This window comes from Pantherophis guttatus, chromosome 4 (assembly GCF_059756535.1).
Source record: "Pantherophis guttatus breed Tessera chromosome 4, ASM5975653v1, whole genome shotgun sequence".
In the NCBI taxonomy this organism is placed as follows: Eukaryota; Metazoa; Chordata; class Lepidosauria; order Squamata; family Colubridae; genus Pantherophis; species Pantherophis guttatus.
Genome location: NC_142066.1, coordinates 21,089,563 through 21,109,472, shown reverse-complemented (window position 1 = coordinate 21,109,472; position 19,910 = coordinate 21,089,563). Strand labels below are relative to the sequence as shown.

At 40.3% G+C, this 19,910-nt stretch overlaps 1 protein-coding gene across 1 annotated transcript; it reads left to right on the top strand.

The window, feature by feature from the left end:
* The first annotated feature begins 10,451 nt into the window (after positions 1 to 10,451).
* On the top strand, positions 10,452 to 16,244 carry LOC132711571 (vomeronasal type-2 receptor 26-like). Its single transcript, XM_060690943.2, has 3 exons — positions 10,452 to 10,607; positions 15,116 to 15,242; positions 15,346 to 16,244. Exons 1-3 carry the CDS (start codon positions 10,527 to 10,529, stop codon positions 16,242 to 16,244), a joined length of 1,107 nt encoding a protein of 368 aa, XP_060546926.2. The 5' UTR covers positions 10,452 to 10,526.
* Positions 16,245 to 19,910: the final 3,666 nt, after the last annotated feature.

Below are 19,910 nucleotides of genomic sequence, written 5' to 3'. Positions count from 1 at the left end.
CAAATCTCTCTGTTTGCCTGACATCATTTATATATACATATTGGAAATATTTGTCTATGTAAGTTTTCATGGGTATATATGTGTGTACAGTTAATATTTCGGGTTTCTTCCCGTGTAATTGTGAACATATCCCTAAAAGGGTAGAAGCGACGTTTCGACAGAATCTCATCTGCCATCATCAGGCTTATGTGAAGGGTCTTTTGCTGTAACTGCCGTTACTATTTCAAATCTGGTTCTGGTAGTCTGGGATGGCTCCACCTTTTTCATTCTGATTGGTTGAGAGTCTCAGTTTGTGTTTATTGGCTTGGCTTCGGGTGTATGGTCGGTTTTTCTCCACCAGGTGGCAGGGCTTCATCTTTGTGGCTGGCTGGAATGTGATTTGGCTGGAACTTGTGGCCATACAGGCCTTTTGATTAACACTTGATCTTTGTTTTATATTTTGTGTTAAGATTCGTCTATCTATGAGAGCAGGTTTCCAAATAGTAGGCAGACGTGAAGTGTCATCATGTTTATTCATGCAATATGGTCTTTTCTCTATTTCAATGGCCTCTCTGATTATTCTGCCATTGAGATGTTCTATTTTTGCAACTGTTTTTGTGTTATTAAAATTAATATTATGTCCTGTTGTATTTATGTGTTGAACTAATGATGATGTGTGCTCTTGCTTTTGTATTGAGTTTTTGTGTTCCTCGATGCACACACTCATTCTTCTGTTGGTCTGTCCAATGTATGTTGATGGGCAGGAAGCACACGGGATTTCGTATATGCCTTGATCTTCTAATTCTGTTTTGTCCTTAGGGTTTCTCAGAATGGACAATATCTTTCTATCTGTGCAAAATATGATTTTGATGTTGTGTCTATGCAGTACTTTGCTAATTTTATCTGTTGTTCCCCTTATATAGGGCAAGATGGCTTTCCCATTGTTTTGTTCCTCTTGTTGTTTTTTCTTCTGTCTAGGTGTTGCATGTTGGATCATACTGATGATTTTATTTCTACAGATATTGGAGATATTATCCACTTATACATTGAAGCCAGAAAGCAGTTAGACTGGCATTCTATGATTGCTACCCCTGATATTTGGATAGTATGAAACTCTTTTTCCTTTTGGAAGTGAGTTATAAATGGGGACCATAAAAATGTGCAGATAAATAAATAATAGGACAAATTGACATATTTCAGTATGTCATTGGCAATTCTGACTAAATATGTAGATTAAATATGAATTATATATTTATCTTTACTGGTCATCCTAATTTATATGCAGACTAGAATGTGTAACAAGAAGTTGGGGTTAAAATACAAATGAGCGTTTCTTTTAAATAAAGAAATGTTACTGGGACACTGGGAATTCTCTAGTGCACATCATTTATTTATTTATTTATTTATTTATTTATTTATTTATTTATTTATTTATTTATTTATTTATTTATTTGTCATATTTTTATGCCGCCCACTCTCCGAGGACTCTGGGCGGCTTAAACCAAAGACAGGATACTAAATAGCATATTGCCCCCAACAATCTGGGTCCTCATTTTACCCACCTCAGAAGGATGGAAGCTGAGTCAACCTTGAGCCGGTGAGATTTGATCTGCTGATCTGCTGAACTAGCAGTCAGTTGAAGTAGCTGCAGTAGTGCACTCTAACCACTGCGCCACCTCGGCTCATTTTCATCATGTGTAGTGGTCACTTACAAAACATGGAGTAAGAAAGATTTAACAGCTCTTTCCATTTGCCTGATATCCTTTATATGTAACTGTTTAAGAACTTCCCCACTTGGACATTTAACTCAGAGAGCAATGTACAGCTAGATTGATATATTACATTCCTCTGGCTCCTGAGGTTTTAGATATCTCAGAACATTTTTCCTTTGAGAAAATGGAGACCAAAAAATGTATAAATGAACTAATGATCCTCACTCAGTCAAGGACCTAGGACCGTGTTGGCGAACCTATGGCATGCATGCCGGAAGTGGCATGCAGAGCCATTTTTCCGGGCACATGAGCTGTCGCCAAGTTCACTTGAAACTGCGCATGCACATGCGCCACAGCTCATGTTCAGGCCTCTGATGCGCATGCATGCAATTCAAGGGACCCAGCTAGTCCGGAGCTCTCCTGCGCATGTGCATGTGTTTGTGCATGCACATGAGGTGACTGGTGCACAGTGTGCACATGCACAGAAAGCTGTGCACATGCGCACAAGGAGAGATTGTGCAGGCAGCGCGTGCTAGTGTGCATGTGTGAAAGCTGTGTGCATGCGCAGATGGTGCAGTTGCATGTGCAGCACATGAAGAGGAGCCACACATTACTGCAGATGGCACGTGAGCTCATGCAATGTACGCAGCGCATTCCTGTTCAGCACTCCGTAAGTAAAAGGTTTGCTACCACTGACCTAGGAGTACTAATTTCAAAAGATCTGAGCCCCAGAGCTTGCTGTAACAGCATTGTCAAAAAGGTATTAAGAGTTGTTAACCTAATTTTGCAAAGTTTCTTCTCCAGTAACATTGTATTGCAAACCAGGGCATACAAAACCTTTGCCAGACTAATTCTTGAATACAGCTCATCTGCCTGGAATCCACACTGTATAACAGGCATTAATACAATTGAGCGAGTCCAGAGGTATTTCACAAGAAGAGTACTCCACTTCTTTGCTCGCAATAGAATACCTTATGCCACCAGGCTTGAAGTTTTGGACCTGGACAACCTAGAACTATGCTGCCTACGGTGGTAAATAAAGTATATTAATGATTAGCATGACTTATGACTAATTCTGAGTTCAATTAGAGCCATACTGTATGTTAAGGACTTTAGTTAAGAATGTTATGGGAAGAGTCTACACTATAGGTCAAATGGTTGATTAGTGGAGAACTGATTTACTGTATTCCAGTTTTTAAGAGAGTTATAGTAAATCAACTGTATTTTGACTCCTATATCATTCAATTTTTAAATGAAAAATAAACTTTGAGTCTATACAAAAGCTGATTTTTTCTCTCTCTTCTGTGGCTAGTAAAGTAATCCTCACTTAGTCATATGCTTACCATGCTGTCATTTGTCTGGTTCCAAATGCAGTTTTCATAAATTAGCATCACATTGCATCATACTGTATGCCAATCTGAACAGTGGTGGGTTGCTCCCGGTTCGCACCGGTTCACAAGAACTGGTAGTAAAAATTTGTAGTAGTTCCGAGAACCGGTAATAACATTGGCTGGCCATGTCCCTGAACCGGTCCCCGGCCCAGTCGCCACTCTCTTACCCCACCCACCTCATCAGAGGCTTTTTTTTTTTTACTTCTAAAAGCATTTTTTCTACAACCTCTTCGGTCAAAAAAATGCTTTTAAAAGTTTTTTAAAAAAGACTCTGATGATCCCGCGGCTCAACTGGGAACATCAGAGGCTTTTCAAAGCATTTTTTCTACAACCTCTTCAGCCGAAGAGGTAGTAAAAAAAATGCTTTGAAAAGCCTCTGACAATTTCAGCTGAGTTGCCTGATCGGCAGAGACTTTTCAAAGCACTGTTTTCTGCAACCTCTTCAGCTGAAGAGGTGGTAAAAAAAAATGCTTTGAAAAGCCTCTGACGATCCCAGCTGAGTTGCCTGATCGGCAGAGGCTTTTCAAAGCATTGTTTTCTGCAACCTCTTAAGGTTGTAGAAAAAATGCTTTGAAAAGAAAAAAAAGTGGCCATACCCACCCAGTCACATTGCCCGCACCAAGCCACACCCGCAAAATAAGCCACACCCACAGAACTGATAGTAAAAACATTTAGAACCCACCCCTGAATCTGAAACAGTAGAAAGTGGTTGTCAACCATACGACAACCAAGAAGTTCAATAAAACTATCCATTTCTGGAAGAATGCATGAATCTAATTGGAATGGAATGGAGTAGGGAGTGGATAATAGGTATGGGATAGTGATAATAGAATAGAGTAGAGTAGAGTAGAGTAGAGTAGAGTAGAGTAGAGTAGAGTAGAGTAGAGTAGAGTACAGGAGAGTAGAGTACAGGAGAGTAGAAGAATAGAATAGAATAGAATAGAATAGAATAGAATAGAATAGAATAGAATAGAATAGAATAGAATAGAATAGAATAAATCTATAGTAGTTTTAATCAATGAGAGTAGAGTAGAGCAGAGCAGAGTAGAGTGTATTTACAGAAACTATGTCAATGCCTCTTCCTATGCCTATATTTTCATCTCTATTTTGGTTTATAGATCTCAAGATTTTATTTTATTTTTCTTGTGACTAATTCCTTCTTTCCTCAGGAGGCCCTCAGATGTTTTGAAGATATTCACATATGTCTCACTATTATTATGGAATTAGCTTGTTTATCTCTTCCAAATCCTATGGGTCTCTATGGAAAAAGGAGGAACTGACCCTGAAGGATGTTATTTATTGTCTCCATGATATTCCATCCTATGGATGGAAGCCTCAAAGCTTTATCGGTTGATTTGATAGTATGTTGCTCTCTTTAGTTTTGTCTGAAAAATATCTCAAGAAGACAGGTCAATCTGATCTACTTCAAAGATCTTGTTGCAGACAGAGGCATTTTTATATAGAAAGAAAACACTCATGGAAGATGTTAGCATTCATGGAGGTACTGTTGATGGTATTGCCTCAAGTGGTGTGTAAGCATCATAGATTTCAATGTGACTTTAATGAGCCTCTTCCTATTCATCACACATATCATCAACTTGGAGAGATTAATATTGCTGCCATAGTTTCTGTATTCTTTACATTTTCTAAACCCATTGATTTCAGTCAACATCCTTCTCAGGGATTTCATGATGGACTTATGTAAGTACATTAACAATTCGTTGCAATTATTCAGGATACTGCTTATAAACACTGCGTGCTTAGAGTTCAAGGCGTTGTTAGAGACCTTACACACCCACTTTACGGTCTGTTTCTGTTGCTCCCCTCTAGGAGGAGGTTTCAGAGTATTTCTAGCAGGGTTACCAGATTCTGTAACAGCTTCATTCCCTATCCATCCATCTGGTAAACTTGCAAGATTTGTTTTTCTCGCCATGTACATGTATACATTCGAACTAGACTGTGTTGTTTCTCTGTGTCATATAATATATGTGGATATATGTATAATTTTGTATTTATTTATTTATTTATTTAGTCATATTTATGTAGTTCATATTGGAGGTGGTGATTCTTTACAGCTGTGCAATGGAATTTTATTTTAATGTATGCTGATTAGTGTACATTCAAAGTGATAATAGTTATTATTCTGTTTTGTTCTGTTGTATTCTACTTTGTTCTGTTCTGTTCCATTACATTCTGTTCTATTAAATCACATGATGCTTAAAATATTGTCCTATAATGACAAAAGCTTCAAAAACAAACAACTTAAACAGGATACTAGATTTGTTTTATGTGAAGTTATTATTTTATTTCAGTTTCCATGTAAAGCTGAAAGAGGGACAAAATCTACATTTATAACAAATCCCATCTAAGTATCTATAAATATAAAGGAATATATGTCTTAATTTATGAAGATGTAACTACCATTAAGATATTTGCGAGGGGGGGCACACATTTCCCACAATAACATTTATTAATATTTGATATTTCTGGTACATGAATTTAGCAATTTCCCTCTGGATATAAGCCATACTTAAAACTGGAATTGGATACTATACCTTTCCCACATATTAAGAAACAATGCTTCCAATTTCAATCTAGTGTTTGGTTTTTTATTACAAATAACTCTAGTTATTCAAGGGATATATAGGTTTAGGTATTTTGCTTTGCATTTTCCAGGATCTGAGATGAATAATAAAAATATTGTGTTCAAACACATTCCACAAAATATGCACTTAAGTGCAAAATCTTTGCACTTAAAGATTGTAAGTGCCATATTAAGAGGCAGACCTGTATTATTCCATTTTTCCGTTGTTTTTTTTCTACAGAGTATTTTTTCAGAATTACCAGCATATCCTGGCCTTAGTGTTTACTGTAAAACAAATTAATAAAAACTCCCAGATTCTACCCAATGTCACGCTGGGCTTCCACATTTTTAACAGCCATTTTAGTCCAAACTGGACTTACTTTGCCTCAATGTTGCTGCCTTTCACTCAGGGTATATTCATCCCTAACTACAAGTGCGGGGTTCCAAATACCTTGGCTGCAGTCATTGGTACACCTGACATCTCTCTTCACATGGCAACTGTATTGGGCATCTACAAATTTCCTCAGGTAAGATGTGCTGAAGATATACATTATCATGTTGCCATATCTCCCCTGACATTTGTATGCTCCTTTCTGTAAAAAGGAGAACTCTTTTAGATTCCTAGATATTATTTTCTGCTTGATTAGCACCATGAATAATTGTCATTCTGAACAGATGGTGGGGATATTTGACACAGAAAAACATTCTCCAATTCTCCAGATTTGAAATATTCACAATGACACTGCTTATAGGAAAAGGTATTTACTGATACCTTAAGAGTGACATTTTGGTTGATATTTCCAAATAAATACAACTATATGTATTTTGTTAGCTCAAACACACTCAAAGACTCAAATGAATATTCACATTCTCAGAGGTTCTGATAGACCTTTGGAACTGCATGTATTTATCTTTCTGTAGTTGACCTATGGTCCTGCTCCAGTCATGGATAAAGAGAATCAAGCTGTTTCCTTCCTACAAATGTTTCCAGATGAATCCCACCAACATAAGGGCCTCCTGCAACTATTGCTATATTTTAGATGGATCTGGATTGGAATTCTTGTCGTAAAGGATGAGAAAGGAGAAAAATTTGTCCAGGAGGTACTCCCCACTTTTTCTGAGCATGGCATCTGCACTGAATTCGTAGCAGAGTTCCCAAATGTAGCTTTTTACAGTGATTTTACTGACACCATAGATGAAGGGCTACATATATACCATGTTCTCATGAATAGCACAGCCAATGTGGTAATTTTATATGGTGAAATTCAGTCCATGTCAGTTATGAGAAGTTTCCTCCAGTTCTCAGAAGTGGAGGATGTACCAAAGAAGAATAAGATCTGGCTTATAACAGCTCAGACAGATTACACTTCAATTTCCTTTCAAAAGTCTTGGGATATTCATTTCCTACATGGTGCTTTATCCTTTGCAGTTCACACAAAGGAGATCCAAGACTTCCAGGAATTTCTTGAGAACTTAAGTCCAAACAACAACCAACATGATCGTTTTCGGAAAGATTTCTGGGAACAGGCATTTGATTGTTTCTTCTCAAACTCAAAAACTGAGACCTCTGAGAAGAAATGTACTGGACAGGAGAGGCTTGAGACCCTTCCCACATCTGTGTTTGAGACACACATGAATGGCCAGAGTTACAATATTTACAACGCAGTCCATGTTGTAGCACATGCTTTGCAATCTTTGTATTTATCCAAATCGAGGGAAAAAACAATAAAGAAGGAAGGAAGGAAACAGTTTCACAATCAAGTATGGTGGCAAGTAAGTCTTCTCCTAGATGCTTTCTTTGGAATAGTTGCATTTAGTCAGACATAGTTCTTTGATTGATGACAGTACAATGACGTTTACATTTATTAGCCTTTCCTGATGAGGATCTTCCCATACAATCCATGTGTAGAAGAAGAAAGACTGATAATTATATTGTGACATGATCACTCAAAAAAGATTCAGAATATTGTAATGTTCCCTTTTCATCTGGCATATAGTTCCCATGTTTTAATAGAACCTTTTGGAGGCACTTGCATTTCTACACACAGATATTCACAACAACACCTACATAGTTTTAGAGCAAATGAATAGAGAAGAATGAGAAGAGCCTTATATGCTTCCAGGAATGTGGCTTTAGGAGCAGAAGGGAAGGGATTGAAGGTGTTTTTAACATCTCAGGCACTTAACAAAAGATAACCAAGGCAGCCATGGGATGAAACAATATCTCACAATATCTCATAAAATGTGGGCTACCTTGATCCTCTTTTATTAAGGGATGAAAGAATCATAGATTTCAAATGGACATTTAAGCCATCAAATCCAGCCCCCACTTACTACACTATTTCAAGTGTGGCTCCAGCAGATGTTGATTCAGCCTCTTCTTGAACACATCCAATTGATCATCAGTTCCCTTCTTTTATCTTGTTATTATCTTGTTTCTAGTTTGTTGGATTGTAACTGCAGTAATTCAAATCAAACTTTAGCATGCTACAGTAAGCATAAAGCAGGGATGGGTTCTATTTTTTTTTACTACCGGTTCTGTGGGTGTGTGTGATACACAGGAAATGCCTGTACCCAGAAAATAATTGACAGAGAGTTGTGAGATAAGACAAGAATACAGTTTATTTAATTATTTCTTTGCAAAGGTCCCCCCCAAAGTGAGGGAGCCATTACCATCCTTTCTCGCCGTCTTTTATACAATTTTCAGGTTACATCTTACAGGATACAAGCATGTCCCTTGAGTACAATTTCAGACTTTATATAATACATGAACACATGATATTCCCATTATGGAAAGTCCCCATAATTCCAGTATATAAAAATACCCTACTTAAAAATATTGCTTACACGTGTATATCAGCATAACAAGTAATATCAGCATATACGCACTTCCCTTTCTTAACGAGGTCAAGCCGACCTGGACATCTCAAGAACACAACTTCCTCTAAAAACACAGGAACCACACATCCTGTTCTCACACTCCTTAAACTGTCAGCTAAATTATATACTCAGGTTATACAGAGTAAAATAAGGCCTTAACGTGATTTTAAAATGGAGTAACTTAGGCTATATTGTTTTACAGGAATAACCCTAATTTTTTTATTTCTCACAATCCCTCCTTCTCCTCTTTATCAGTTTTTATTCCTGGAAACTATGTATATCTTGCAACATTATAGAAACCTCTCTTCTTCCCAAGCCACCATGCGAATCTTCAACTAATTTCTTTTGCTTCTTTATTTGGCAGCAACACTTCCAAACATTACAGCAAAGAGGTATACATTTAATACAAAGACAGGAAATAAGACATATAACTACAATCAATAATATGCCTACAAACAATTCCCTTAACCATGTAAAGCTAGGTAACCATGAAGTTAATATACCCCAAACTTCTTTGAAAGCTGTATTCTCAGTTACATATGTTAAATGTGTAGTAATATTGTGTAATGTTTTTATCTTAGATTCTATAAATTGAGACCTATCGGATACATTGAAACAACAAAGGCCGTGGAACTCCTCGCACCCATGACCCATTCTTAATAGCATATAATCTATAGCCACTCTATTTTGTAATAAGGATTGTCTTATTTCTCCCATCTCATCAGCTAATGCAGCAATAGCAGAAGATGTTTCATTTATACTCTTAGCTAAAGCACAAGCTAGGTGTCCAAGTTGATTCTGACTATATTGTGTAGACATCCATGGAAACATTCCCAAAAGTCCAGCCTGAACCTTATTCAGTACTACCACTTCATCATTACAATTAGCATCAAATTCCAATTGTGTAGCATCTCTTTTACCTCTATAAATCCCCTTATATGTTCCTTCTCCAACATGGTCATATGTTTCTATCGGAGTAATATGCCATTTAATAGGATTCTTAGGAGCATATATAATCAAATGAGGTTCCCCTTCAGGCCTAGGAATTTCTCCATTTCCATGTCCCTCTACACTTTCAACACCTCCATGCATAGTTACTTTAGTCATTACTTTTTTCTGAACACGGTCAGTATGATACAGACTTGTACCGATCTACCCATTTATTTTTGCAGGCACTGATCTACTCATGTATTTTTGCAGGCACCAGTCTACCCATTTATTTTTGCAGGCACCGGTCTACTCATTTGTTTTCTTTTAACACTGATCAGCTGTAGGGCAGCCCTTTGAAGCCCTGCGGCAAGAGTTTAAACAGTTTTTTTTCCCTCTAGCCGATCAGCTGGGACTCAGGAGGCAGCAATAGATTGGGGGTGGGGCCAAATAAAAGGTAAGAATAGTGCGGGGGGTGGGGGGGCAGGGGGCACAGGGTGGTGGGAGCGGGGGGCAGGGGGCAGAACCGGTCATATCGTCACTACTACCGGCTCTGCGGAACTGGGCCGAACCGGGAGGAACCCACGACTGGTATAAGGTTATTTAGGAGTAAAAAGAGTATTAAACTTTTGTAGTCTTATGTCTCCTTGTATTTCTTATATATTTATCAGAAGTTATCTAGTTTTAGTAGCTTTCATAATTAAACTACAAAGTGTAAATTTTCTTTTTCTTTTTTATTTTGCAATTCTATGCTAATTTTATTTCAGTAATCTGGTATTGGCCTACAGCTAAAAAAAAAACCTATATATTTTCTCTCTTTAAAGAGGCATCCATAAATATATTTTGAACATATGAATTATTTCTCCCACCCTTTGTCCTTTTCTCTCTTGTATTACTATATTTCAGGTTCATTCCTTTCTGAGAAATGTCAGATTCAACAACAGTGTTGGAGAAAAAATCTCCCTTGATGAAAATGGAGAATTCATTGGTGGATATGATATTATTAACTGGATCACATTTCCAAACCAGTCTTTTCTTAGGGTCAAAGTTGGAATGGTAGATCCCACAGCTCCAGCAGACAAGTTCTTCAATATTTCTGTAGATTCCATCACATGGCCAGTAGGCTTTAACCAGGTTAGCTGTTTGAATCTAGATTGGTCTATTTCAATATTATAAGTATTTATTTATTTATTTATTTATTTATTTATTTATTTATTTATTTATTGCGATTTATATGCCGCCTTTCTCCCTAGGGACTCAAGGCGGCTTACAAAATGACAACTTCAATACAAATCACAATACAATACCAAATTAAAATCAGTAACCCAATTAAAAAACAATTTAAAATTATACCAGTGTACTCCCAAACGGATCAGTTTAATTGGCGGAAGAGCTACGTCTTCAGCTCGCGACGGAAGGAAAGAAGGTCAGGGGCTGTCCTGAGCTCAGTGGGCAATCCATTCCAGAGGGTTGGGGCTCCCACAGAGAATGCCCTCCCCCTGGGGGTCGTCAGCCGACATTGTTTGGCCGACGGCACCCTGAGGAGGCCGACTCTGTGAGAGCGCACAGGACGATGGGAGAACGGCTGGAGATGGTCCTGCAAGTACCCCGGGCCTAAGCCATGAAGGGCTTTATAGGTGAGCACCAGCACCTTGAAACGTATCCGGAGTGCCACCGGTAGCCAGTGCAGCTCACACAGGAGAGGTGTTACACGGGAGTATCTAGACGCCCCCGTAACTACCCGCGCGGCTGCATTTTGGACTAGCTGAAGCCTCCGGACACATCCCAAGGGCAGCCCCATGTAGAGGGTGTTACAGTAGTCCAACCTAGAGGTAACAAGAGCATGAGTGACCGTGGCGAGGGCATCCCGGTCTAGGAACGGGCGCAACTGGCGCACAAGACGGACCTGTGCGAAGGCCCCCCTGGTTACGGCCGTCAGATGGTCATCTAAAGACAGCCGAGAATCCAGGAGGGCACCCAAGTTGCGGACCCTATCAGAGGGAGCAAGGGTTTCACCTCCGATCATTAAGGATGGAACCTCCAGATCCCGGGATGCCGGCATCCACAGCCACTCAGTCTTGGAAGGGTTGAGTCTAAGCCTGTTCCTCCCCATCCAAACCTGCACCGCTTCCAGGCAGTGGGACATCACGGAAAGGGCATCCCTAGGGTGGTCAGGGGTGGAAATGTAAAGCTGGGTATCATCAGCATATTGATGATACCTCACCCCAAAACCACGGATGATCTCACCCAGCGGTTTCATATAGATATTAAAGAGCAGAGGAGAGAGAACCGAGCCCTGAGGCACCCCACAAGTGAGAGGCCTCTGGGAGGATCCCTGACCCCCCACCCAAACAGACTGCAGATGGCTCAAGAGATAGGAGGAAAACCACTGTAAAACAGTGCCTCCTAACCCTATCCCCCTGAGCTGCTGCCGCAGGATACTATGGTCGATGGTATCGAACGCCGCTGAGAGGTCAAGAAGGACCAGGATGGAGGAGCAACCCCCATCCCTGGCCCACCAGAGATCATTTACTAGGGCGACCAATGCTGTTTCCGTGCTGTGGCCACGCCTGAAACCAGATTGGTAAGGATCCAGGTAGTCAGTTTCCTCCAGGAATTGAGGGAATTGCTGTGCCACCACGGACTCAACAACCTTCGCTAAAAAGCGAAGGTTGGAGACTGGATGGTAGTTGTTAAGTACGTCAGGATCCAGGTTAGGCTTCTTAAGGAGGGGTCGCAGCAGGCAAGACCCCTTCCTTTAGTGAAGCATTGACAATAGCCTGGATCCAGTCTCCAGTCGCCTCCCTGGCTGCCGAAACAAGCCAGGAGGGACAAGGGTCCAGTAAACATGTGGAAGACCCCAGCCTACTCATAATCCTGTCCATGTCATCCAATGAAACAGGCTCAAACTCAACCCAGATGTCTCCACCGAGACTAGGCCCTGTCACCTCAACGGACTCTGTCCAGTCGGAGTCCAACCTGGTCCGAATCTGAGTGATTTTATCTTGCAGAAACTGTGCAAAGTCCTCAGCACGGCCCTGTAAGGGATCCTCCCTCGCTCCCTGATTAAGGAGGGAGTGGGTCACTCTAAACAGGGCTGCTGGGCGATTTTCTGCAGATGCAATGAGAGTGGCGAAATAGTTACGTTTCGCTACTTCCATCGCCACAAGATAAGACCTAATATGGGTTCTTAGTTGTGTTCGGTCGGATTCGGATCGGGAGGATCTCCAACCACCCTCCAGGCATCTTTTCCAACGCTTCATTTCCCTGAGCTCCGTGGTAAACCAAGGAGCCGCCTGGGATCTGCGTCGGATCAGAGGCCGCAAAGGCGTGATTCGATCCAGGGCCCCCACCGCAGCCTGTTCCCAGGCCGCGACAAGGGTCTCAGATGAATCGTGGTCTAAGGAGGCGGGAAATGACCCAAGCTCCATCAGGAAACTTTTGGGTTCCATCAGGCACCTGGGGCGGAACCATCTTACTGGTTCCACACCCCTGCAACAGGGGATGGCGGAGAAAAAGTCGAGTCTAAGGAGGGAATGATCAGTCCATGACAGAGGTTCAATAGATAGAGACCCCTCCCCACGATCATTTATCCACTGTCCAGAGAGAAAAATAAGGTTGAGTGTGTATCCTCCAATATGAGTTGGGCCCTGTACAATCTGAGTCAGGTCCATGGCCGTCATGGAGGTCATGAACTCCCGCACCAACTCAGATGACTCACCGGCCGATGGCAGATTGAAATCTCCCACAACCAAAAGGTTGGGGAGTTCCACCGTCAATTCGGCTAAGACATCTAGTAGTGCGGGCAGGGCTGAGGCCACGCAGCTGGGGGAGAGGTACATGATCAACAGCCCAGACTGAACTCCAGGGTCCCATTTCAAAAGGAGGGATTCACACCCGCCAACCTGAGGAACAGTGACCTCCCTAGGCCTAAGACTTTCCTTAATAACTACCGCCACTCCTCCGCCCCTCCCCTGGAGTTGTGGCTGGTGTAGTATCCGGAAAGCTGGGGGACACAAATCCACGAGAGGGACACCACCCTCCGGCCCCAGCCAGGTCTCAGTGATACAAGCCAGGTCCCCGTCATCCTCGTCTATAAGATCTCGGACAAGGAGTGTCTTGTTCACCACGGACCTGGCATTTAAGTACACCAGCCGGAGTCCAGGGCTCAGCACTCTGTCGCCATCGGGGGAGCAGGATGAGCTGAGGGGGCAGGAGGGCGCCACCGCTTGAACGAAGTGGCGGCACCCTCCTAGCCCCCCCTCTCCCGACCTCTGCGTCTCCCAACTGTCACAAGGATTGGAAGACCCTCTCTCCGCTGAGCCTCTTTGTTCCCTCCTCCTCCCTCCCTCCCCCCACAACCATCCAACGGGCCCAATTGCTGAACCGTAGGAGCCGCCCCCGGCTCAACCCTTACCACCCGCCTCCCGGGTCCCCTTAAAATTTGATTAAAAACATTAATTAAAAAACCCCTCAAACCATGCTTAGAAGCATGCTACCAGTCGGGGTTCCAAAACCCGTCCTTGAGGTAGGCCTTCGATAAATTCGAAGGCCATGTCTGTGAGAGGGGGGCATCTCGCAGAGCAAGGAGGGTCGCCGAAGTGTAAGCCATAATAAATATGAGAAGTGGATCTCAGTACTATAAAATATGGTTAATAATGAAAGTCTCATAGCATCATCTCTGAATAATGTTTTTCCTAAGTAGAAATGTCCTCGAGAAGGGAAACATTATCTCTAAAAATGTTTACTTTTCTAATAGTTAGTATGATTTTGGCTCTCTGTTAATTATGGACAATAATTTCATGTTTTAGTAAAAGCTGAAGTCCAATATACATACTACATTTCCTCAGTCTGTTGATTTCAAATTCAAAAGCTGAGGAAAAAAAATCTATAACTAACCACTACAGAAATTATCTTTGGACAGTGAGGCTTATAGTTATGAAAAGTCATAGATACCGATAAAGATAGATATTTAATGAATTATTATTTCAGACCAATTCCATCTTAAAATGATGAAAGTCCCAAAGCATCATCTCTGAATAGACTAAGTACAAATGTCCTCAGGACAGGGAAAAAAATTATCTGAAATTGGTATAGAATATTTACTTTGTCCCTCTGATAACTATGGACAATGTTTTTCATGATTTTGAAGTAAAAGCTGCAAGCAAGTGTACTGGATTTCATCAGTCTGGACATATCAAAATTCAGAGCCTGAGAAAATCACCTAACCAGCACAGAAATGGTCTTTGGAGAGTGAGGATGACAGTTATGAAAGGCCATAGATGCCAATAAAGATAGATATTTAATTAATTATTATTTCAGATAGAGTCCATGTCATAATAATGAAAGTCCCAGAGCATCATCTCTAACTAGTACAAATATCCTCAGGAAAGCAAAATAAATAAATAAATAAATCTGTATTTGGTATAGAATCCTTACGTTGGCCCTCTGTTAATTATGGACAATAAAGATAGATACTTAATGAATTATAATTTCAGACCAATTCCATATCAAAATGATGTCAATACACCACTACTGCTTATTAATCCATTTATGTTCTGTTGATTCCACGGTAACAGTATCTCTCCAAGCACTTCCTTCCCCCTCTGTATCTTAAAATATTCTTCTTCATTCATTGATAGGCATTACCTCTATCTTTGTGTAATGATCCTTGTGAAACAGGATACAGCAAGGCCAAGAAAGAAGGAGAGTTGTTTTGCTGCTATGATTGCTGTTTATGTCCAGAAGGGAAAATATCAAAGGAGAAGGGTACGAAATTTCCAAATTTAATGGGATTAAGTCCCATTATACCCTAAGTATATAAACTGTCTATTGTAATCAATTGTATCAATTCCACTGTGTTCTTTTTCAGACAAGGATGACTGCTCTCCATGTCCAGAAGATCAATATCCAAATCCTGACAAAAATATGTGCATTCCAAAGCGGATCACTTTTTTGTCCTATGAAGAACCCTTAGGAATCAGTCTGACTGTTCTTTCTCATTGCTTTGTTTTAATGACAATTTTGGTAATAATAATCTTCATGAAACACAAAGACACTCCCATCGTCAAAGCCAACAACAGGAATCTCACCTACACTCTCTTAGTTTTCCTCCTCTTCTCTTTCCTTTGTGTGTTTCTATTTGTTGGGAGACCTGATAAGATTGTATGTCTCCTACGACAACCAGCTTTTGGCCTCATCTTTTCTGTGGCAGTTTCTTGTGTTTTGGCCAAAACCTTTGTTGTGGTTTTAGCATTCGTGGCCACCAAACCTGGTTCCAAATTGAGGAAATGGGTTGGGGGAAGAATGGTCAGTTTCATTCTTCTATCCTGCTCCCTTGTTCAAATATCTTTTTCTGCTGCATGGCTGATAATGTCCCCACCATACCCAGATTTTGATACACAGTCAATGTCTGAAGAAGTCATCATGGAGTGCAATGAAGACTCGGTCATGTTCTACTGTGTTTTGGGCTTTATGGGTTTTCTTGCTCTGGTTAGCTTCTCTGCTGCTTTTCTCTCCAGGAATTTACCTGATAGTTTCAATGAAGCCAAATTCATCACCTTTAGCATGTTGGTCTTCTGCAGTGTTTGGCTGTGTTTTATTCCAACCTACCTAAGCACAAGGGGAAAATATATGTTGGCTGTGGAGATCTTTTCCATGGTCTCCTCCAGTGCTGGCTTATTGGTGTGCATCTTTCTTCCCAAGTGTTTTATCATTGTGATGAGACCTGAACTGAACAATAAACATCAGCTCATGAAAAGAAAGTTTTAAAAAAGATATTCTTTATTTGTCCATGTCCTGATTTTCCCCATTTGCACCTTTAAGCCAGAGAGCAATCTGCAGTTTGATCGGCCTTCTATATTCCAATACCTAATCTGTCCCTGAGATTTGGGTAGCTCAAATATTTTTTCCTTGTGGAAGACAATTAAATATAGGGGCCATAACACCAAATATATATATTAGCCATACCCTTACTTGGATTCGAACTTGGGCTGCCTGCATGTTAGGCAGTTGTATTAACCTCTGAACCACAAGTTCCTTATCAGCAAAATATAAATTTGGTATAAAATGGTTTGTCATGAATGCGACTGCTTGAGGGCTCCTGGATTGGAGCTGAAAGGCAAAAGGGATGCAGTATGCTCCCTCCCACATGCTGGGGTAGACCAGATGCCTCGATAGAAAAATTATATATCTTCGACGAAGTCTCATTCATCATCTTCAGGCTGGTGTTTTCGGCTTCGTGCTTCTAGGAGCAAATATAGATAGATAGATAGATAGATAGATAGATAGATAGATAGATATAGATATTTTTGCAATCAGGGTTTTTTTTCCTATGTTGAAAGATGTTAAAATGGCCATGGTGGGATGAAATCTCTATTCATCACTTTCAGACCTGTCAGACATTTTATGTTGTTTCTTCTGTGACTTATGGGAGACTGGGATAGCACTATTTCGGCCTTTTTAGACCTCTTCAGCCAGACACACCCATATTTTGTGACTCCTCCCTGTAGAGGTCAAATATTTATTTCTTTTGATTCATAGGTATAAATGTGCGATATTTTTGCAATCAGGGTTTTTTTCCTATGTTGAAAGATGTTAAAATGGCCATGGTGGGATGAAATCTCTATTCATCACTTTCAGACCTGTCAGACATTTTATGTTGTTTCTTCTGTGACTTATGGGAGACTGGGATAGCACTATTTCGGCCTTTTTAGACCTCTTCAGCCAGACACACCCATATTTTGTGACTATATATTACTTCTTCATAAGATTTATGTGCGTTTTTCCTCTAGCCAGGTTTTTCCTACGTAACCAAGGTTTTTCTGCAGCCCTAGCTCAGTGGAATCACATCCACTTGATTCTGGGTTTTTTTCTTTCTGGCAGCCAGCAAGTTCTTGCTGCCAGGTGAGAGACTTATATAGATCTATTTTTGGCTCATTAGCCATCATCAGTAAGCCATCATCAAAAAGCCCAGAATCGAGTGGATGTGATTCCACTGAGCTAGGGCTGCAGAAAAACCTTGGTTACGTAGGAAAAACCTGGCTAGAGGAAAAACACACACACACACACACACACAAACACACACACACACACACACATACATATATGCAAAAAATTAAAAATGATGTAAGGATTTTTAGAAGATTTTAAGATGGGATTTTAACCAGGATTTTAAATATTTTAACCAACTTATTTACAATGACGCGGGAAAACACCTGAGATTTAATTTTTTTGCATACACACACACACACACACAAAAAAAAAAATGATTTTTGTGATATTTCAGTATGTGACTCAATATATACATTAAATGTGAATTATACATTTGTCTTTAGTGGTCATCTAAATTTATAGGCACATTTAAATGTGTAAAAAGAAGTGGGGATTAAATACAAATGAACCTTTCATTTAAACAATGAAGGCCTGTTAATTGTTTCTAAAGTAGTCAGATAGTGGGAAATCTCTGATATACATCATGGATAGTGGTCACCTACAAAACATGGCGTAAAATCAAAAGGTGTTCCAGCTGGGTCTAAGACAACTTGCCACAGCCAACTCGCCAAGGGACAAAAGTTACCTAATATCAAAGAAACAATGGAATATAATCATTAAAGAAAGAATGCAAAAGGAGGGATGAAATAAAATATGAATGACATAAATTAAAATATTTTTGAAATTATTTTCAAAAATTAAATAAAATTATTGAATTATCCTTCAGCGAGTTGGCCATGGAGAGCTGGCCACAGCGAGTTGACAATGGTGAGTTGGAAGCAGTGAGTTGGCTGTGGCAAGTCTGTTATGGCGAGTTGTCCCATTCCTCTTCCAACTGGCCATATATTTTGTCTTCAGTGAAATCTCTAGCACAAAAATAATTCTAGTAAATTCCATCAGAAATCCAATACAAGCTTTTATCCAATTTACATAATGATTTCTTTCTAGGAAATTCATTTGAGTATAATAATTGTGTAAACAGTATGCTCCATTGTTATAAGTCTGTTTTAGTAGATAGAGTGTTGCAGTACTTGTATGAGACGCATATGGTAATTCTAAATGCCAACTTATGAGCCATCTGAATGAGCCTTGGTTGGAATTTGCAGAGAACTTGGAACCTGGTTAACTGAGGAACCATCTCATCCCAAAGGGATTAGGCCAGCCAAGCAGAAGAGGCATGCTGGGTATCCTGTCAGACAAGGAATTCCAGTTTGGTGGGGTTCAGGAGAAGAGCATTTTCTGCCAAGGTGCCCATCCCCTTGAAATGTGTGTCTCCCAAAATAAGATCAACACCCACCATTTTGGTCTTCTGAAATTAAGGCTGTTGAATAACAGCCTGCCCCAATGGGAAGGTGGCATCTTGGAGATGGTCAATGGATTAAACAGAACCAATCTCCTCTCCATGTGCGCTTCACTCCCATCTTCTCCATTTTGATTATTGAATTTTAATTCAGTTAAAATGGAATTTTAATTAAATGTTAAATTAATAGTCCACATTTAAACTTTAATATTTTATATATTTAATTGAATGATTGTAAACTACCTTGAGGGATGTGGTGGCTCAGTGGCTAAGATGCTGAACTTGTTGATCGAAAAGTCAGCAGTTCAGCGGTTCGAATCGCTAGTGCCGCGTAACAGGGTGAGCTCCCGTTACTTGTCCCAGCTTCTGCCAACCTAGCAGTTTGAAAGCATGTAAAAAGTGCAAGTAGAAAAAATAGGGACCACCTTTGGTGAGAAGGTAACAGTGTTCCATGCATCTTTGTGCCAGCCACATGACACGGAGACATCTTCGGACAGCGCTGGCTCTTCGGCTTTGAAACGGAGATGAGCACCGCTCCCTAGAGTCAGGAAAGACTAGCACATATGTGCAAGGGGAATCTTTAACTTTACCTTTTTAAACTACTTAGTCCCAAATGTGTTTTTGTTGCCTGTTGAAAAAGCACCATGACCTGGATGACTGAGAATCTCCATAGGTGTGTAGGCTATTTAGATTTCTATGTTGCAAGATGAGCAGCATAAAAGTTAAATGAATAATTCTTTCTTGGGGCTACAGCAGCAGAGATAGGATATAGAGCTCTATGGAAAATATCAAGTGTTTTATTGACCGAAATGAGATGCAAATATATAGAGGCTACAACGTTTGCTGCTAATCTGTAACTTTTTCCCAGTGCTTCCTTTTGTAAGTGTGATGCTAGGGAAGCTTGTGATGAGTCTGGAGTTCCAGAGCCATTTGATGAACCAGAAGCTTTCCGTGTAGTCAAGATTTTGCTAAATGAAGGGGATCATATTGGCTATTTAGAGAAAGGCAAGTCCATTACTGACTTGCGGTTCCATGGTCTTATATCATTAATCTTCCATTGTTTAGAAATCTATCTATCTATCTATCTATCTATCTATCTATCTATCTATCTATCTATCTACCTACCTACCAACCTACATACCTAC

Coding starts and splice junctions, on each gene's coding strand:
- LOC132711571 (XM_060690943.2), top strand. CDS start 10,527: ATGGTAGATCCCACAGCTCCAGCAGACAAGTTCTTCAATATTTCTGTA. Junction 10,608..15,115: donor GGCCAGTAGGCTTTAACCAG/GTTAGCTGTTTG, acceptor ATTCATTGATAG/GCATTACCTCTATCTTTGTG. Junction 15,243..15,345: donor GAAAATATCAAAGGAGAAGG/GTACGAAATTTC, acceptor GTTCTTTTTCAG/ACAAGGATGACTGCTCTCCA.